A 17193-nucleotide genomic window follows, 5' to 3' on the forward strand; every position below is an offset into this window, starting at 1 on the left:
CAGTATAACACACATGGGCACAAAATCCCTGAGCAAACAGTATTTTCAGAAACAGTCATTTTGACAGATCAGCTAAAGCCAGTATTTGTTTTGCTGCTGTCCGTGAAATACTTAAGATAATGGGGGTTGTAATTCCATTAAATTCCATTTGCCAAACGTTTCAAAGAGTTGCCCAAGTGGGCCACAGGCAAGCGTAATTCTCCATTAAGTGAAAACCCAGATCTGAATCCAGACTGTGGTTTTTCTTTCCCTGTGAGCTGGCATGAGTTGGGAGACCTGTGCAGAGCTTCAACTGTGAAATCACCAGGCCTTGGAAATAAAAAATCACAACAGGGTGTTGAGGCTGTAGATCAAGGCAAACAGTGTGTCGCAACCAATTTAGCCAATGACATGGAAAACCAGACCCAGATAAACAGAGGAAGGTGTGATCCGTGCTTAGGAAATTACTGAATATTTGGAGGTGAAGAACATTTCCTCGCCAGCCTCCCCCGTGCACAAATGCCAGCAGGCACAGTACTAGCAAATTCACTTGGAAGCGAAAGTAGATCGATATCTGCAGTGCTTCCTGCAGGATTTGTCCAGGTCTATCCAGTGTGCTTCCCCCGTGGATGGAGAGCCCTGTGCCCAGTGCCATAGGGCTAGAATTGGCTCCGTGTCTCCAATGCAACCCCTCAACCCTATCCATCTGCCAGTACTTGCACATAAGAATAAAATATGTTTGGTATATGATTCATTTTGGGGAGAAACCCATTCCTCATCGGCAGGGATGACAGACTCTCTTCTCAGATGTTGTGCCAGGTTAAACCCCCCCAGAGCGTACAGTCTGGCAGCTTGTTCTCTCACTCCCCTCACCCTGTATCTTTTAGCTCACTTGTTATGTACTCGAGAACTGCTGCATGCTCGCCTCCTCTGTGCCAGCTAACCGGGGATTTGGGAGCTGCAGGGAAAAATGCGCTTCTGTTGTGCTCTTGTGCAAGTCACATACCATTCTCCCTAGTTTCCAGAAGTATCGATTCGAGCAACATCAGTTCACTTGCATAGATGACATGGTTATTTTTGGGGAAGATGAACTAGAGAAGTACCAATTACCATTCAAGCTGGTTGATTGTGTTAATGTACTTAATGCAATACTGCAAAATTACAACTAAACCTTCTGCTAGCAACTGCAATAGCTATGTCTAAATGTTTACTTAACTGAGCTCCAGCAGTCAAAATGATATTAACTTTGTTCCTTCTTCCAGAGAGACAAGAGAACGGCACTGAACAGTAGGTTGAATCCTGTCTTTTCATTGCTTTGAGATCTATCATGGGGCACTTGTGAATGCAGCAGATTCTGCATGAGATTTTCTTTGATCTTTCTCTGTTTAAACATAATAAGCGGTTGCCGCCCCAAAGAGAAATATCCTGTTGAAGGTGATGTGGTTGCAGTTATTGTACACCTGTGTGCATGATAAGCAGCTGTTCCAGCATGGATAGAAATGTGATGGCTCTCAACTGCTTTGCAGGGGATCCTTTTGAAATGGATGAGTGGCTTATGCTGTGCCACAGGGCCAGTTGGCCTGGTCTTTCTCTCTTTTTTTCAATTTTTGCCCCATTGATTGGTTTTTCCCCCCCCATCTTTTCCCATTTCCCTTCTTCCATTCATGTTTTCTCTCTTTTTAATGTTTTTTATTCTGGATTATTTTTGTCTTTCTTTTTCTTATGTTCCCCATTATTTGGTTTTCCTCTGTCCCATCTTCTCTCCACTAGTCCATTTGCAGAGGCTCTGTTAGAACAGTATTGACATAAGGAGTTTCAGGAGAGTGAAACCGAGAAAGATCCATTAGAAGATATATACTATAGGCCATTGAGTCTGGCTACGGCCTCTATGTTTTGCATGACCGAAAGCAACATTTGGGCTGCTGATTTACTTGCTAGCCCTGACTCCCTGGACATCTGAAGTGGTCCTTCTTGCAATTCAGTGTGGCTAAAAGCCACAGAGAAAAAAGATGACTCCCTCTTTTCCCCTAGGTGTACTTCTTCTGTGGAGCACTAGATTGAACCTGGAGTCATGTAACTTGATATATTACATATTTTAAGAGAAAGGTGTTTTCAAAGATATTGGTATATGTTGTTTTCCACCACCAAGACTTATGCATGATCCCATGCAAAGCCCGTCTCAAGCCTGCCAGTGTAGACTGGCATAGGTGCTGCCTCCTCCGGATCATAATCTTAGCATTTTGTTTGGCTGACTAACATGCATGCTGAGCTGCATGCTGACTGTCTGCTTAAATATTTTCTGACTTCAACAGGGCCCAATCAGATAAAGAAGGAGTCAAACTTCTTTCTGTGAAGACAACTTCTACTGAGACTGGTGAGTGTTTCCTCTGTGTGTATGTCTGTCTCTCTCAGCCCAGAGAGGAGCAGTTTGGGGATGTTGTTTCCAATAGTAAAACCATCTTCAGTTCCTGTCAAGTCAGAGTCACTGCAAAGAACTCCTCTACAGTGCAAATCCCCAGACTGGGAGCCTGTAGAGCTGCAGTGCAGCTGCACTGTGTGTGGTATCAGTATTTGGAAGTGAGAAGTAAGACTGTTTTAGGGAAAATCATTTTTTAACATCATTGATGGTAAGTGATCTACAGCTAGGCATGTTCAGGAGTAACCGTGATCACGGTATTTATCAGCTAGATCTGGCTATACAAGGAAGTTTGAGGACTGGTAATATCCCAGGGCCAAAAGGTTCGGGAGTCAGTGCTGTATATAAACAGGGCTCTGCTGGAGTTGGTGTTGGCACTGTTCAGTCAGCCCTGTACGCAGCTACCCTTTGCATTCAAAATCCTACTCTCTTTGCAAATTCCTCTGTCCTGTGCTTCACTGATCCAGTTTCTGGCAAAATATGTGTGTAATAAAACCTAAAGGAACAGAAGTTATAGATAACATGCACAAAAGAAAGCAAAATCTCATCAATATAACCTAAGCGATGGATGCAGTTATAGGTTCTGCAAGAAACAAAGTAGCACAAAATAAGACTGAGGCAGAACAGAATTCTGACTAATTTGATTCCCAGCTATTCAACAAAAAACAAAAAAAAAAGAAACCTCTCATGGTAGACCTGCTCATGGTAAAACTTCCCCCCTTCACCCATTGCAGTTCACTTCCTCAGCCATGTAGGTCCCACCTTTCCTCCTGCCTCATCTGCAGAAGTCCTCCAGGAAAAACAGCCTCTTACTTTATGCTTTTTTAGGTATAAAAACTTTTTTTTTTTTTTTTTTTTAAGATATCTGGCTATCTGTTTCCCATACTGGCATTTCAGAGGTTGCCCTACGGCTGCTCTCCCCTTTCCTCTAAATTCTCGAGAAGTCCTGTGAAACACAGCACTTGATCTGAACTATCCTCTACTTGCTGGCGAGGCACAGTTTGCACTTTCCAGCCATCTCTGCAATTCCCAGAAGATTTCGCGCAATCCAAAAGACCTACAGGGCAGCTCTGGCAGCCATTGCAACAAATGGGAGTCGTGCAAGGTTCCTGCAGCCTCGCAGGCACAGAGCAGCACACTAGCAGGCTAGAGGGGGAGGAGAAACATGCTCCATTGCAGGTTGCATATTCTGCCCCACTGCTCTGCTGAGCAAATGCAAACCACGCTTTGGCACTTAAGTGACTGCACTTCAGAGCTTTGTGATATGGGAATTTTTTGTTTGTTTTTTTTTTTTTTTTTTTTTTTAGTATGTGCCTTTGGGATTGGACTTCTAGCTTTATTTTAAGAGATATGGAGTTGTGTGTATGTTTACATTTAAAATCATAGTCTTTTTTTGAAAGTTGAATGAAGTCAGAAACTGGAATTTATAGATATTTTTTGATTGATTCTGCCCTCGTACTGGTTTCAACAATAAAGTAACTTCATTGGTAGCAGCAGAATTATTTGTGTTTTACAGCAGGGTAAATGAGAAAAGACTCAGGCTCACTGTTTTTTTCACAAGATGAGATCTGGTGTCTGTTAATCAGCTACTGGTTCACCAAGTATCTGAATTTCTTCCATCCAGAGGATGCTTGATACTCTTTTTTACTGAAGTATGATGTATGCATGCTATAATTGGAAGGTATGAGTCATAACCACTTTGAAGACAAGATTCTTGCCCTCTTCTCATTAATACAATTCATATTTAAACTAGCTACCATTTTCTCTTGAATTCTGACATCTTTATGTTTCAAAATTAAACATGCTTTTACAGAAATGGAAGTCCTGTTTTTCCTCAGGTTTTTAGAGACACTTTACTCTTAAATTAAAAGCACTCTGAAAGAAGGGCCTGTTTTCTTACAGAAATATTTGTCACTCATACAGGTATTTTTGAATATGTTAGGATGCCTGCCCATTTGAATAAGATTTACTTGCTTCACTAAAAGCTCAGGCATAAAGGCAAGTGTTTCTTACAGTACAGACAGAAACTTGAGAAATGTCTGACTCATGGTCCCTCTTACAACTACCAAAAAAAACTGCACTGTATAAAACTTCTTTACATGTGTTCTTCTTTTTCCTTTTTAGACACATAAAATCCAGCTCAATTAAAAGGTGAATTCATTGTCCAACTGTTTAGAAAGTGTGTGTTATAGCTGCCTCTGATTGTACATACCAACAAAACTACAAAAGGTTTTGACTAAAACTAGAAAGTTAAGAGCAGCCTTAACTTTACAGATAGACCTACATCATCCTCTCACTATCAATAGGCTGCTCACCCACCTAAGGTCAAGCATATGTATCACAAAGTTCTGTTTTGACATGTATTCAATTGAAGCTTAATTATAAGTATACTTCATGGGGTTTTTTAATTTTTACTTTTATTATTCCAAGCAGAAGATTTTGAGATTGTATAATCGTTTCAAAAATGTGTAAAAACCATATATACAAACCAAATAAGGATACCACCTACAAACTGCTCAAGCAGGCAACCTAGAAAAACCCTGTGTCAGTGTTGTGCATGATATATCTGGATCAAATGTTATGGTGAGTTTAGTCTTGCCTTATTTTATCTGTCTAAAAACTAATCCAGCTGCACATAGTTGAAAGAGATGTATGTGTCCAGAGGGCTATTTATCCCATCTGTCTTGGACATGTGTCTTGAATTGGAATCAGCTGACCTATGGAGGTCCATTGACTACTGAAGGATCCTATTTTAGGAACTTCTAAAATTAGGTTCTGACTACAAATTAAAAGAAAAAAGAAAGACTCCTTATTCAGAAGCATAGCTGAATTAGATTTAATCAAGAATATTATTTCAAATACCTACAATTAATGTGAAAGAATACAGGAAAAGAACAGTCTTCAATTAAGCCTAAAGTAATGTTTTTTATTTGAGCAAGATCATCAGGAACACTGGGTAAAACTGAGCTTTAATATTCTCATTTTTAAAACTCTTCTTAGAAAGATGGGGTTGCTGATGGCTTATGAGCTCTAAGGCACTACTGGTTGAGAACTGATGTAAAGTAAAAAACCAAACAGACAAAACTAAACGCTTTTAGTTTTTCGTGCACATTTGCCAGTGAACTGCAACACCTGATGCAAGATAGGTGCCTGTACAGGCTTCTTATGTGAAAACTCAGCTTGGATAAAAATGCTCACGATAGTGAATAGTCTCAAAAGTTTTACACTAATGTGCAAATACAGGATTTGCTACAGCCATTCCGTGTTGACTTTACAGGCAAATTTAGGGTCGCTCTTCCTAAGGATAATAAATGGTTTTCTACAATACAGAGCTCTAGAAAATCTACCTGCAAATATATTTCTTATTTGGGATTCAATATAGCCCACAAAACTGCATGTTTGGCTTGTCAGTGGTAGATGTGTTTCCCAAGAATGTAAGATGGAGGGTTTTACTTGATGACTAAGAGACCAATACCATCATCCATGATGTTAATGATAAATTATCTTGAAAACATACCTAAATTTTGCTGTAAGAGTTCTTGCATGTTTCACTGAAAACCAGCAAAGGTATCGATTGCCTTTTAAAACTCATGAAAAATGTTGAGGAATGGAAATTCCTTAGTAACAGAAAGGTTGAGGAATAGAAATTGGGGTAAGGCTCTCCAAACAGATGAATTATGCGTGACAGCAATATTGATACCTGAGTAATGACTTGACAGTTTTCTTTTATGGCTCTTGCCTGGAGTACCCTTTCTAGAGCAGGTAAAATGTATGAAGAACCTTTATAATAGCAGCACACCAGTTCAATATTCAATATAAAGTCTCACAGGAATGTGGCAGGTGACGTAATATTTCAGAGTTGTTAGGTATAGTGCTGGCACCTTAGCATAAGCTGATCCATTAGGGCATGTTTTCTAACCAGTGTGTGCTCTTTTGACCTGGTAGGGTAGGATACAACTTACTCAGCTTCTAGAGGTATTGTCTGTTCTGCGTTGAATTTGCTGGAAGGGTATTAAATGTGTCAAAGCTGATGTGGCTCAGATTTTGGTGAGGCACCTGGAGTGGAAGGCGGCTGGAGAAGGGTCCATGGTACGTGTCTGCATTAGGGCTTCCTGAGACACCCACTGTGGACACAAATGAAAATTCAAGTGTTGCTACTAAACAAAGTTGGGAAAATGTACCAGGCAAACATGGATATTTGAGGAGGCACCTGACCTGTCACATGTGAAACAGCCTTAACTTATTGTAATTGCATTGAAGAAAGGGATAAGTCAATCTCTAGAGGAGCTCTCAGGTGGCAGTGCAGTACAAAACAGTATGAACCAAGGATGCAGAGCAACCAGCATTCCCCATATGCTCTACATCTCTTCCAAAAGCTGTTATTGATTAACAGTAATAACAACCTTAGAGCTGTTATCTGCTTCTTCAACTAGATGTACCTCCTGCCTGTAGATTTTCATAACATTTATTGGGTGCGTCCCTTGCACAAGATGAACTACCTACCTTGAAGATATGTGGGATTTCATGGCATAGATTGATTGGAGCCCATAACTTCAGTCACTTTTGAGATGACCCTAGTTTGAGCCTGCAGCATTCCTCTGGACTTCCTGAATTTCCAACGCCTTGTCTGTAAAGGCTTTGAGGATTCTCAGCCTTCGATGTCAGAGGATAATGACTGTACTATACATAGTGACCGAGCACCAAAATCATCACAGAACAAAGAAAAAACCCTTGTTCTAATTCAGCACAAAAACTTGCCTCGGTCATTGGAACACACATGAAGTTCAGCACCTAAGGAGACAGTCCACTGTGGTGCTAGGGTTTGGACCTGGAAAATCCTGTGGTCTTCTGAGATAATGTGGTTGAATGACCATATCTTCATCACTGCTCTCCATGAAGCTCCAAATGCTGAGACTGTTTAATTATTCTGCCTGTGGCTGTGGTAGAATGGGACAAATCTGGAGCTGGGGTAGAGGATTATTCCTCCTTGGTTTCTATTATGCTGAGCACATCTGAGCATGGACCGTGGCATTTAAGGAGGTAAGAAATCTTTGGTTTTTACCTCATTAGGGGCCCATTCCAAGGAAACCTACCCCTGCCAGGGGGCATGGTTCCATAGCAGGCCATGGGTTTTCTCAACATGCGTTGGTAGTTTCATCTCTCTCTCATTTTGTCTAGGATCCAGGTGGATGCCCCTAGGAGCACGTGAAGAAGCCAAGTCTCTAGGTGAGGCACTCTGTCACTGAAAATTCCCTTCCCTCCTCCCCTCACTTGCAAGATAAGCAATGCAGGTCAGCGGAGAGCAGTCTGCTGGCATGCTGTGTGTCTAGAAGTGGTTAAGAGCAGGTTTTCCTACTAATGTGAGGATATGATATTGATTATATCTTCTTCCTATTATGAGCTGTACTTTCAGTGTCTTATTTTTTTCCCTGCAGGTAGAAAACCTAGAAGCTGCTCCATAGAAGAGGGTCTCCTCACAACAAAGAGATAGATCAAGTACCTACATCCCTTTCCTTCTCTTTCTCATTTTCTGATACTCTCTTTTTTTTTAACCTTGTATTGTATAATGGCCTGAAGTTGTGTTTTCTTTCTTCCTAGAAACTGAAGAATAAACTTTCTCAGCTTTTTGCAGCTCATGGCTGGATTCTGTTTGTGTTTACTCGCACCACAAAGATCTGACTGCACACACTTCCAGCTGAGACTTTTGGGCAGAACTGTAGTCAAAAACATTAAATAGCATATGCTTCCTTCTACATTTCTTATTCAGTTTGTGGGCTGTGCATGTTTGCAAGAGTTTTTAAAGCAGTGTCTTACAATCAGAGACCGCTGAGGATCAGGTGATATTTTAATCTGTGGAGCGCTTGCTAACTATCCAGCCTGCAGCTTTCCGAGATGTTCCTCTGTTGGGGGAGCCACCTCCCCACCCTTTGCTGGCCATTCAGCAGCAATTGCCTTCCTATCTTCACCGTGGTGAGTTGTACAGAACCTTCTGTCCTGAGGCGGTGGCAAGGAGCAGTTTGCAGGGGCGTGGGTGAAGTGCATGGCACGGGAGCGCTGCAGCACGGCATGTCGCAGGTGCTGGACCCACTGGCCCACACCAAACCCAGCCAGTGCATCCAGGCACTGGGTCCCACTCAATGCTGTTCTCCAGCATCTGTAATGCACCCCTCTTTCTTTTAGTTCAGCATGGTAAAAGTAGACATTTAGATTCCTGTGTCTGCAGAGGTAGTTTTATACTTTTATAAAAAATAGGTTTCTGCAATCATATTTTATGAAAAACTTGCTTTAATTCTTTGCTCCAAACCAGATTGCCACTTATGAGCAATTTCTCAGCAGTAGATATTACAGTGAAATAACAGTGCAACTCATTTTTTCTTACAGATAATGTAATCCGAGATGCAGTACAACCTACTTTTTATGTCAAAGTCTATTTTTTATATCCTTTTTCTTCCAGCTTTCCCAATAATGTCAAAGAGGGCTTTGCCCAGGTCAAAGACTTTCTGTACTCATAGTGATATGACCTGTTAACTCTCTTTTATATCATCATGTTCTGCAGTGTATGTGTATTCTGAATAATATATTCTGAATCAAATGGAGGGCAGGGAGGAAATTGCAGTGAGATTAATACAATAGTCTTCCACAAAGGTGAGACAAAGAAACGTTTGTTTCAAAGTTTCAAAATTTATTTATACAATCTGTAATTTTATCTGATTATGTGCTCATTACTTATTCACATATACTGGCATCAGGACGCAACATTAATAGTCACAAATGAGTATTTTTGTGAGAGTGAAAAATCAAATCAAATACTGCACAAGTGAAATTTTAATTAGGAGGAAAACCTTGCGTTTTCATTGAAGTACAGTTACTTTCCTGGTTAAACATTTAACTTTGCAGAGTCCTCAGTATCTGTGTACTCAGTCTACTTCCCATGCACTTAAAACAAATACGTTGAAGGATCAGGAGTTATGAATACAAAATTTTTCCTATTACATCTTCCTTATCCTCATCCTTTTGAAGCATGACTGCGCTTTAGAGGAGGACGTGTGCAGTGTGTATTGGATCAGGCCATTGCCTAGACTGCCGATTTACTTGGGTGAATCAGCGATCGGGGCTCCAGCAGAAGTGTTTGAGGGGTGCCACATGGGAGGCCGTGCATATGAAAGACCGGTGCTGTATTGCGGTAGTTGCTAAAGCACCTTCTCTTTTAATATTGAAGCTACGAAGCTGTGATCTGAGCCAGCTGTACCTGCTCAGATCCTGGATCTATGTGGCCTCAAATCCTGTCACTGAGGGTGGCTAGCATGAGATGTGAAGGGAAGGATAACAAATAGGGAAGGAGTCCAGTAATGTGTCCTCCGCCATAGCCTTCCAGCAGTCTGTGGCTTGGCCATGTCCTGAACCAGAGGTTGTATCTTAGGTGCTTCATAGTTCTCAGTGGTTTTTACTTCCATGAATTTGTCTTGTCCCCTGTGGCATCCTCAGCCTCCTGCAGCAATAAGTTAGACAGTTTAACTACAGACCTGTCTGTATTATATGACAATAATGTTTAGAGACTTCATGTTGCCTATATCTTTGTGTTTACAATCCAATTTCAGACAAAAATCAACAAACAGGTGCAACATTGGAGGATAAGAGGGAGAATAAAAGGTTTAATAGAAGGGTTTGCTTGTCAGCTAAAACCTCCATGTCAGTATCAATCTGATTTCATTTTCCAAATATTCTTCCTAAGGCCTCTTTCTCAAACTGTGCATCGTTTCTTTCAGTTTTTGGAGAAGCGCGTGATATATATGAGGTTGGCTTCTCGCTGCCCTCTGCCAATCTATATGAGCCCACAACTCCTCCTCCATCAGGAGAGGTGTCAGAAGGCAGGACCGCAGGTAAAGGGGGTCACAGTTAAGCAGCTGCGCAGTTGACAGTGCTTTGTTAACTGCACCAAATACTTTTTTCCAGTTCCATTCATCTCCACTTTCTGCAGTCCACTCATTTACTTACCAAAGTAGAAAAACGTGCAATGAACTTTCAACCCATTATCAGAAAATTATTGCCATAGTACCTATCAAATGGGATCAACCGATACTAGGTTACCTTTATGCAAGATGCTGTGTAACTATACTGTGAGAAGCTGGTGCTTCAAGTCTCTCTTGATACCTTCCATCTCCTAGTGTGCACCACTGGAGTTTGTGTCACCCTCCCCTAAATGGATAACCCAGAATCAACAAAAGTCTGTTTTTCACTGATATTGTTGTCCAGCAATTTTGCTCTTGTTGGTGTTAACCATACCCGTTGTCTCTCTCGACGACAGCCTTCAAACCATGCAGGTAATCCATCTAGACGGGTTGAGCACCGCCACTGCACTGCATATTTTCTCCATTGGCAAACAGTTTGGTGTGAAATAATTCCTTCAGTCAATTAAAATATCATCTGTTCTAACAAAATACTAAACACAAGTATTTGTTTTTCATTTCCCTTATGGGAAGCAAGGTCTTGTTTTTAGTGGATGATGGTTTGGGGGCAAGTTTCGTTTTTTTGCAGTCTTGGAATTTATTTCTGTCAGTTAAGGCTATTTTGAGATCAATAAAACTGTCTTCCCATTTGCAGCTAACCTGAATGTTCTTCTTAATTTGCTCTTTATGTTGCAGCTGGATATTTAGCACAACATCAAACTGCTGAGCCGTTAGACTCCAAAATTGTTCTAGACGCTTCTCTGTGCAGCCTTAAGGTGTACTGCAGCCCTGTACCTAAAACCATGTGTTACCCTTGTTTCTCTTATCAGAGAGCACCTGCGTGACCATTTCTTCTCCAGTATATAATCATTCTCTCTTCATCACTGAATTGCTAGTTGGCACTAACGATTATAGACCCTGTAATGCAAATAGCTTCAGACACATTTGCAACCATGGCGTAGCGACAACTTGGTTTTGTTTCAGAATTCTTGCAGGCTCCTGCCCTCTTGGGAACACAGTGGCAAAGCAACGCAGAGCATCCCTGCCTGCACTGAACCCTCATCGGACAATCACTGATATTATAGGGGAATGTTGACCCCAGCAATAGTTTGTGGCAGTTCACTATTTCCAGGGATTATGTGTGTAGCACCGGGAAATCTGGATAGGGCACGTGAGTGTCTGTGTGCTGCAGTCTCAGGGTCCGCAGTAAGGCAAATTCCCCACTCCTGTCCCAGCCACCACTGTCGGCAGGTACCACTCGAGCAGTCTGCCTCCTGCAGCCAGCGCTGCCTCACCCATTTCGTACGCTCATCCAAAGCCTATTGACATCAATGGGATGTTATCCAGGGAGCTACGCTGGCTCAGGAGCCTCTCCTTAGACGTGTTATTTTCCTGTGGTGCAAGGTATCAGTCTTCCACGTAAGTCTGCCTAAATTCTAGCATAGGCAGAGCAACCAGCTGAGAGTGGAGCTGATAACAAAATATTGATATTTATTACAACTCTTGAATATTATCTTCTCCACAGTAATATATTTCTCAACGAATTTCTCCTACACCTTCTTTTTTAAAGAATCTTGCCAATTTCTCCCTTTCATGCCCTATTAAATCTTCTATTTGTGTATATTAAACAAAAAAGGTAAAAACATGCAGAAGGAAGAAAAAAATTAAAAAGAAATGAGAGTTCTTGAAAATCTCATTCCTTTGTTAGTACAAAACTATACAGTATTTGAACTGGTTGACTTTATTTTAGCTTTTCAAAACAAGATTTTTATCTAACAAAAACTTTTCACCTACCAAAAATGTATAAATCTTGTTGAAATGTTTCAATTTTTTCTACCAGAAACTTGTGCTTTCCTTTCTCTAAAAAATTATATTATGAATTATTGAAGTCGTTGCTGAAGGCCTTTTTAGCTGAAATTTAACATCATCAGAACTTCTGAAGCTCTAACTTAGCAACACTTTATAATGTTTTTAAAATAATTTTATTCAAAATTGAACACTTGCGAAGCAAACACCATCCCAGCACGTTATTGTTGAACAATTTTCAGTGTTTCCTATTGAACCCCATTAGATACCAAGTTTTCTACTCATCGCCAAAAGGCTGCACTAAATGAAAGAGCCCTTTTTGCTGCCAAGGAAATCTGTCTGAAAACCATTGATGAGTCTTTTCTGTTTTCTTCAGGAGTGCAACTATTTAATTTGACTGCTAATTATTTAAATGCCTAATCAGTGAATTTGTTATAATCCTAATTTGTATTACAATTTTCAACCCCAGGCTATAGATCATATGGAAGATTTTTAATACATATTCACTTTTGCTAGAGTGTAGTACATCACTTTCTTGCCTCTCATGTATGTGTCAGGCATTAAAATGCCTCCCGCAGGTGAGCAGAGAGGCAGAAGGCAGTTTCCTGGAGGCATCTGGGTTTTCCCACCCTCATGCCTGTTTCCATGGGGCTCTGTCCAGTCCGGGGATGCTATTCCCTGTTCATCTCCATGTACGAATCTCTAACGCAAAGAAATCCCACAGCCGTTCCTGGGATGTGCGTTTGGAAATAGGACAGTTGTAAACACATCCTCATCTGGAGGCTTATTTGTCTGCCTATACTTGCTGGCAGCAGCGCCACTTCTCCAGGGAAGGAGGAGTGAGAACTGTCTGTAATCCCTGACTGAAGCTGTTAAATGTTCATTTTCCTGCTTTGCAGGAACCAAACTGCTGTCAGCGGTATCGGCAAAAATTAATTTTATATTTGTGTCTTTTTCTATTTGTAATTTTATGTTCTAATCATAGTTAAAAATTAATTAAAGTCTTAAGCCTTTTCTAAGCTCTTGAGAACTGCCTTGGAAATACTTTGTGGTAGTAACCCACCATTTGAGAGCAAATCATAGGGGAAATAAGCTGTAAAACACAGAGAGGGTAGTAAAAATCTATTGTGTGGACAGTTTTTGCTGGTTAAGTAAGTCTGACAAGGAGACTGTCTAGTTTGTACAGTGGTCGGCGATGTGTTCCCGCTAGACTCGTTTGTTCTTTTGTCTTTGCATGTTTAACTGATGCAAATATATTTTCTGTTTCTTAGGAGAGAACTCATCTCAGGGGAAGAATAAAACTCGGCAACTCTTCACACCTCAGCAATAAATACGTAAGTTTATTGCTTTTGTCTTACGTCTTGTAACATTAGTGTTTGTCAGTCTCGGTAATACTTCTTAGTCTCAGTATTGTGCCATGTAACTAAACAAAAGGGTTAAAAATGAAAAACAAAAAGAGCAATGACTTCAGTTGGCAGCAGCCTCAAGGAGCAATGGCTTAAGCTCAGCTTCAGCACACCATCACAAACAGCGTCCCAGGCAAACTGGGAGACTGAAGAAGCTGCCACCTCGCAGAAGTAGACCTTTACAGTCGTAGCATTTGGCTTTCACTGTTCAGTATTTCCTGGCTGTAATTCCCTAGGTGAATTTTCTTTCTATTTTTGTGAGAAGTAAGAGATTTTTAAAGGCAGTTACCTAGAAAAAATGGAACTTGGTACCCAGAAGTGTTCAGCTCCTTTGGTTTCATGGTCCATTCCACACCATGCAAAAGCAAGCACTTTCACTGAGGTGATTTATTACAGCTTGAAATCTTTGGTGGCGAACATGCAAAACTGGCAGGTGTTGGACAGTATTTTTATGTGTGTGAGGGCAGAGACCATCAGAGCACCTCTGAAATCCACTATATGTGATGTGGGCGCTGCGTTTTCCTTCATGTGCGAAGCTTTCTCAGGCACCACAACCTCCACTTCCCATGGAGTTGCTTCTCTCATTTGTGGGGAAATGGGGTCCTTTGCTGAGGGTGGGAGAAGGAAGTGGCTGTGGGAAAGGGGTAGGCTGTGGGAAGGGCCCTGTGTGGCCAGGGTAGTGCAGGGAGGTAGAGGAGAAGGATGGCCTGAGGAACTAGGTGTCACAGCATGTGTGGGATGGACTGGACAGAGGCAGCTATGTTGGGCCCAGACAAAGCCCAGCCTTCCACCGCCACTGTAGGATGAAGCCCCTCTAGAACGGGTCCCGTCGCCCTCCACTGAGAGAGATCTGGTTGACCAGAAATGTGGAGAGACCCTTTTGCAAAACATCTTTGATGGTTTTGGCCTATTCTCATTTCCCCCAGGATGTACAAACTGAGCTTTCCTGATGCCAACTGTAAGGACAAATAACCTTCTTTGTGCCTTGAATTAGAGCAGCAGAATGCAATTTTGCCTACATTACTGAAAACCCAGAGGTGGTTCTGTTTGTACGGATGCAGGACAATGTCCTGGACCATGGATTTACTCCTTGTTATCTGTCCCATGTTGGATTTACTCTATGTCATCCATTTCAGCTCACTCTTATGGTCCTGAACAACCTTACCTGGAATAATAATCTTGAGATACTGTTGTCGTTTCAGATGTGAAGCAGCCTGTTTTATCACGATATTCAGGAACATCCCACCAAAGTTGCAGTTCCACAGGAAATGTGGAGCAGCTGACGCTTTTTACCAGGCAGGACACTTGCGTTAATGACCAGCTCTTGACTTCTAAATCCCAAGTCTCTCCTGTCCCTTCTGGAATGACACGTGATTTTTTGATGGCTTAATAACTGGTATATCATATGTATTTATTATTTTCACATATAGTAAAAGCAGGAAAACTTTCAAGAAGGTTGAAGAGAATGTAAAGATCAGGTGACGTTTGCATAGTAGTTACTAAAAATGTTTTCTGCACATACAGGAAGGAATATGTTAGCATACTTTGTTGAACTTATGGTAGATAGGGTTCTTTTCATTGTATGTAGCAAAATACAAACAGGGCCTGACCCTTGAAACAGTACTGGGCAAATTGCCACTATGAAAATTAATTCAGTGATTTCCATGAGACTCCTCACTGTAGCACACACTTCGCTTGTCATAAATGTTTACAGGATGGGATGCCTGGGTGAAATGCTGAAGCGTGTGCTTTTTTTCTGTGAAGGGGGAAATATACCTTGCACTGAGGCTCTTTGAAGTTCTGTAAATTACTGAATATGATCCTTGCAGTGTAGCAGGCAACATAGTTTATTTTCACCTGTTCCTTGGCTAATTGCATTACGTGTGCTATAAATACGTCTCCTATATAGCCTGGGGTGCACAGTGGGGATCAGCAAGATAAGCAATTTTACAGATGAACCTTCTTCCCTCTGTTCTGAGTAATGCATGGGATTCCTGTGGGTTACTGAATAACTCTGGAAGTTTAAAGAGTGTTTCAAGTGCTAATTACAGACTCTCTTAATTTGTACAGAGCTAGCAATTCAAAAATATCAAGTAGTGCTTCTACCTGCATGTATCCTACTTTTCTAGAACTATAAATGTTTGAAAATTATAGTACTGTGAGCATCTGCTCAGTCTCAATCCACTGACTCTGGTAGTGTGCCAAGAACCTCCATTGTTTTATTGGCGAAAGGAAAGAAGACAACTGGTGGTGTAAGTGCAGGACCAAGAGCCAGGACGATGATCTAAGTTTTGATACCTATTGATACAATGCTTTTGAGGAACTTCTCTCTCCAATTTCCCTCTCTGAAATAATAAAACTTACCTAGCAGTATGGTAAGAGATTGAGCAGATTTGTTAGTTCATGTTTATACATGAAGCTGAAAAGCGTTCATTTCCCTGTGCTTGACCATTGCTCTTATTTCCACTTTGATGGGTTTAATAATCCTCTGTCTTAGTGGCACCAAGAGAAACTTTTGATGAAGCTCTGTAAAAGATGGGGAACCGACAAGTGTCCTCCATGCTGCAGCTGAACTTATGTAGTTCATTCAGGTATTCCTGGATCACTTGAGTTGCTCAGGAGCAGAGGAGTCTTGGATGCCTACTTTGGAAAGGTCATGCCATCTAAACATGCTAGTTGGCATCTGCAACTATTCAGATTCCTGATTGCTGGAGTTTCCTATGAAAAAAGCAATCATTGTGGATTTTCATGTTGATTTAAAAAAAAAAAAAAAAAATGTAGCATGTTGCATCATACTGAAAGGACAGTAGAAAAAAGCAGAAAAAGACTGTAAAATATATATATATGTTTGTGCAAAATTTGTTCAGAAACTACCATGGTGTGTCAAGAAAAAAAAATTTAACTGCCTATTAAAAGTTATTCTCTTTATTAAGTGGCTCTTATTTTTCTCTTTGCAGAAATGCAATTCATTACCCATACCTAATACACCCATTGTTCATTACTCCACATTCCTGTAGCACAGAGTGAGCTGAACTCTTCACGGTGAGCCTGGAGAGCAGACATTCGATATTCTGGGCATGGTGGTGGCAGGGGGAGCAGGAGACCTTGCAGAAGGCATGCTGGGGGTGGCAAGTGGAGTACAGAAAACTCCTCCTCGTTACAAGAGTTGACGGGGAGAGAACAGGGCTTGCTGCAAATCTTGGTACTGGAAAAGTGAAAAACACCAGAACGGGAAGATGTTTGGGCTTTTCATGATAAGGGGCATGGCAGACAACCAAGCTCTCATCAGAAGGCTGGGAAACACACCTCACAATGACTGGCTTGTGTGAGTGTGTGAAGCAAAAGAGGTGGGTTTAGTGGAGAGCAGAAATGAAGAACCTGTGATCCTCTTAACCCCTGAAGCGACAGAGCTTGTGGTAAAGGGAAATGTATGAACTTCTTCCATCCTCGTGAAGGATCAGGAGGGAACTGATGCTTATATGAAGGAGAGAAGACAGATTTGCTTGAAGGATATCTGTAAAGCACAGAAAGGATTTGGAAGAATATTTGGGGCTTTTTCTTCTGCAAAGTTGGAGATGCTGAAATTGGTTTTAATGGGAGGTGATGAACTGACTGCAGAGAACTCAGTTATTAAAGAAGA

At 41.2% G+C, this 17193-nt stretch overlaps 1 protein-coding gene and 1 long non-coding RNA gene across 2 annotated transcripts in view; both read left to right on the forward strand.

Annotated features, from left to right (window-relative positions):
• EMCN (endomucin) overlaps positions 1–16481 on the forward strand; it is a 56915-nt gene extending 40434 nt beyond the window's left edge. The window contains exons 9-12 of the mRNA XM_082316587.1: positions 1242–1266; positions 2292–2353; positions 13419–13481; positions 14756–16481. Of these exons, the coding sequence (XP_082172713.1) occupies positions 1242–1266; positions 2292–2353; positions 13419–13477 (146 nt within the window). The 3' untranslated portion in view covers positions 13478–13481; positions 14756–16481. The remainder of the gene's footprint in view (positions 1–1241; positions 1267–2291; positions 2354–13418; positions 13482–14755) is intronic.
• On the forward strand, positions 7392–8031 carry LOC309592467. The gene is made up of 2 exons (XR_014228590.1): positions 7392–7621; positions 7831–8031. It is a non-coding gene; the product is annotated as an uncharacterized lncRNA (long non-coding RNA).
• Positions 16482–17193: the final 712 nt, after the last annotated feature.

The sequence above is a fragment of the Platalea leucorodia genome, assembly GCF_965183815.1.
Source record: "Platalea leucorodia genome assembly, chromosome: 6".
Lineage (NCBI taxonomy): Eukaryota > Metazoa > Chordata > Aves > Pelecaniformes > Threskiornithidae > Platalea > Platalea leucorodia.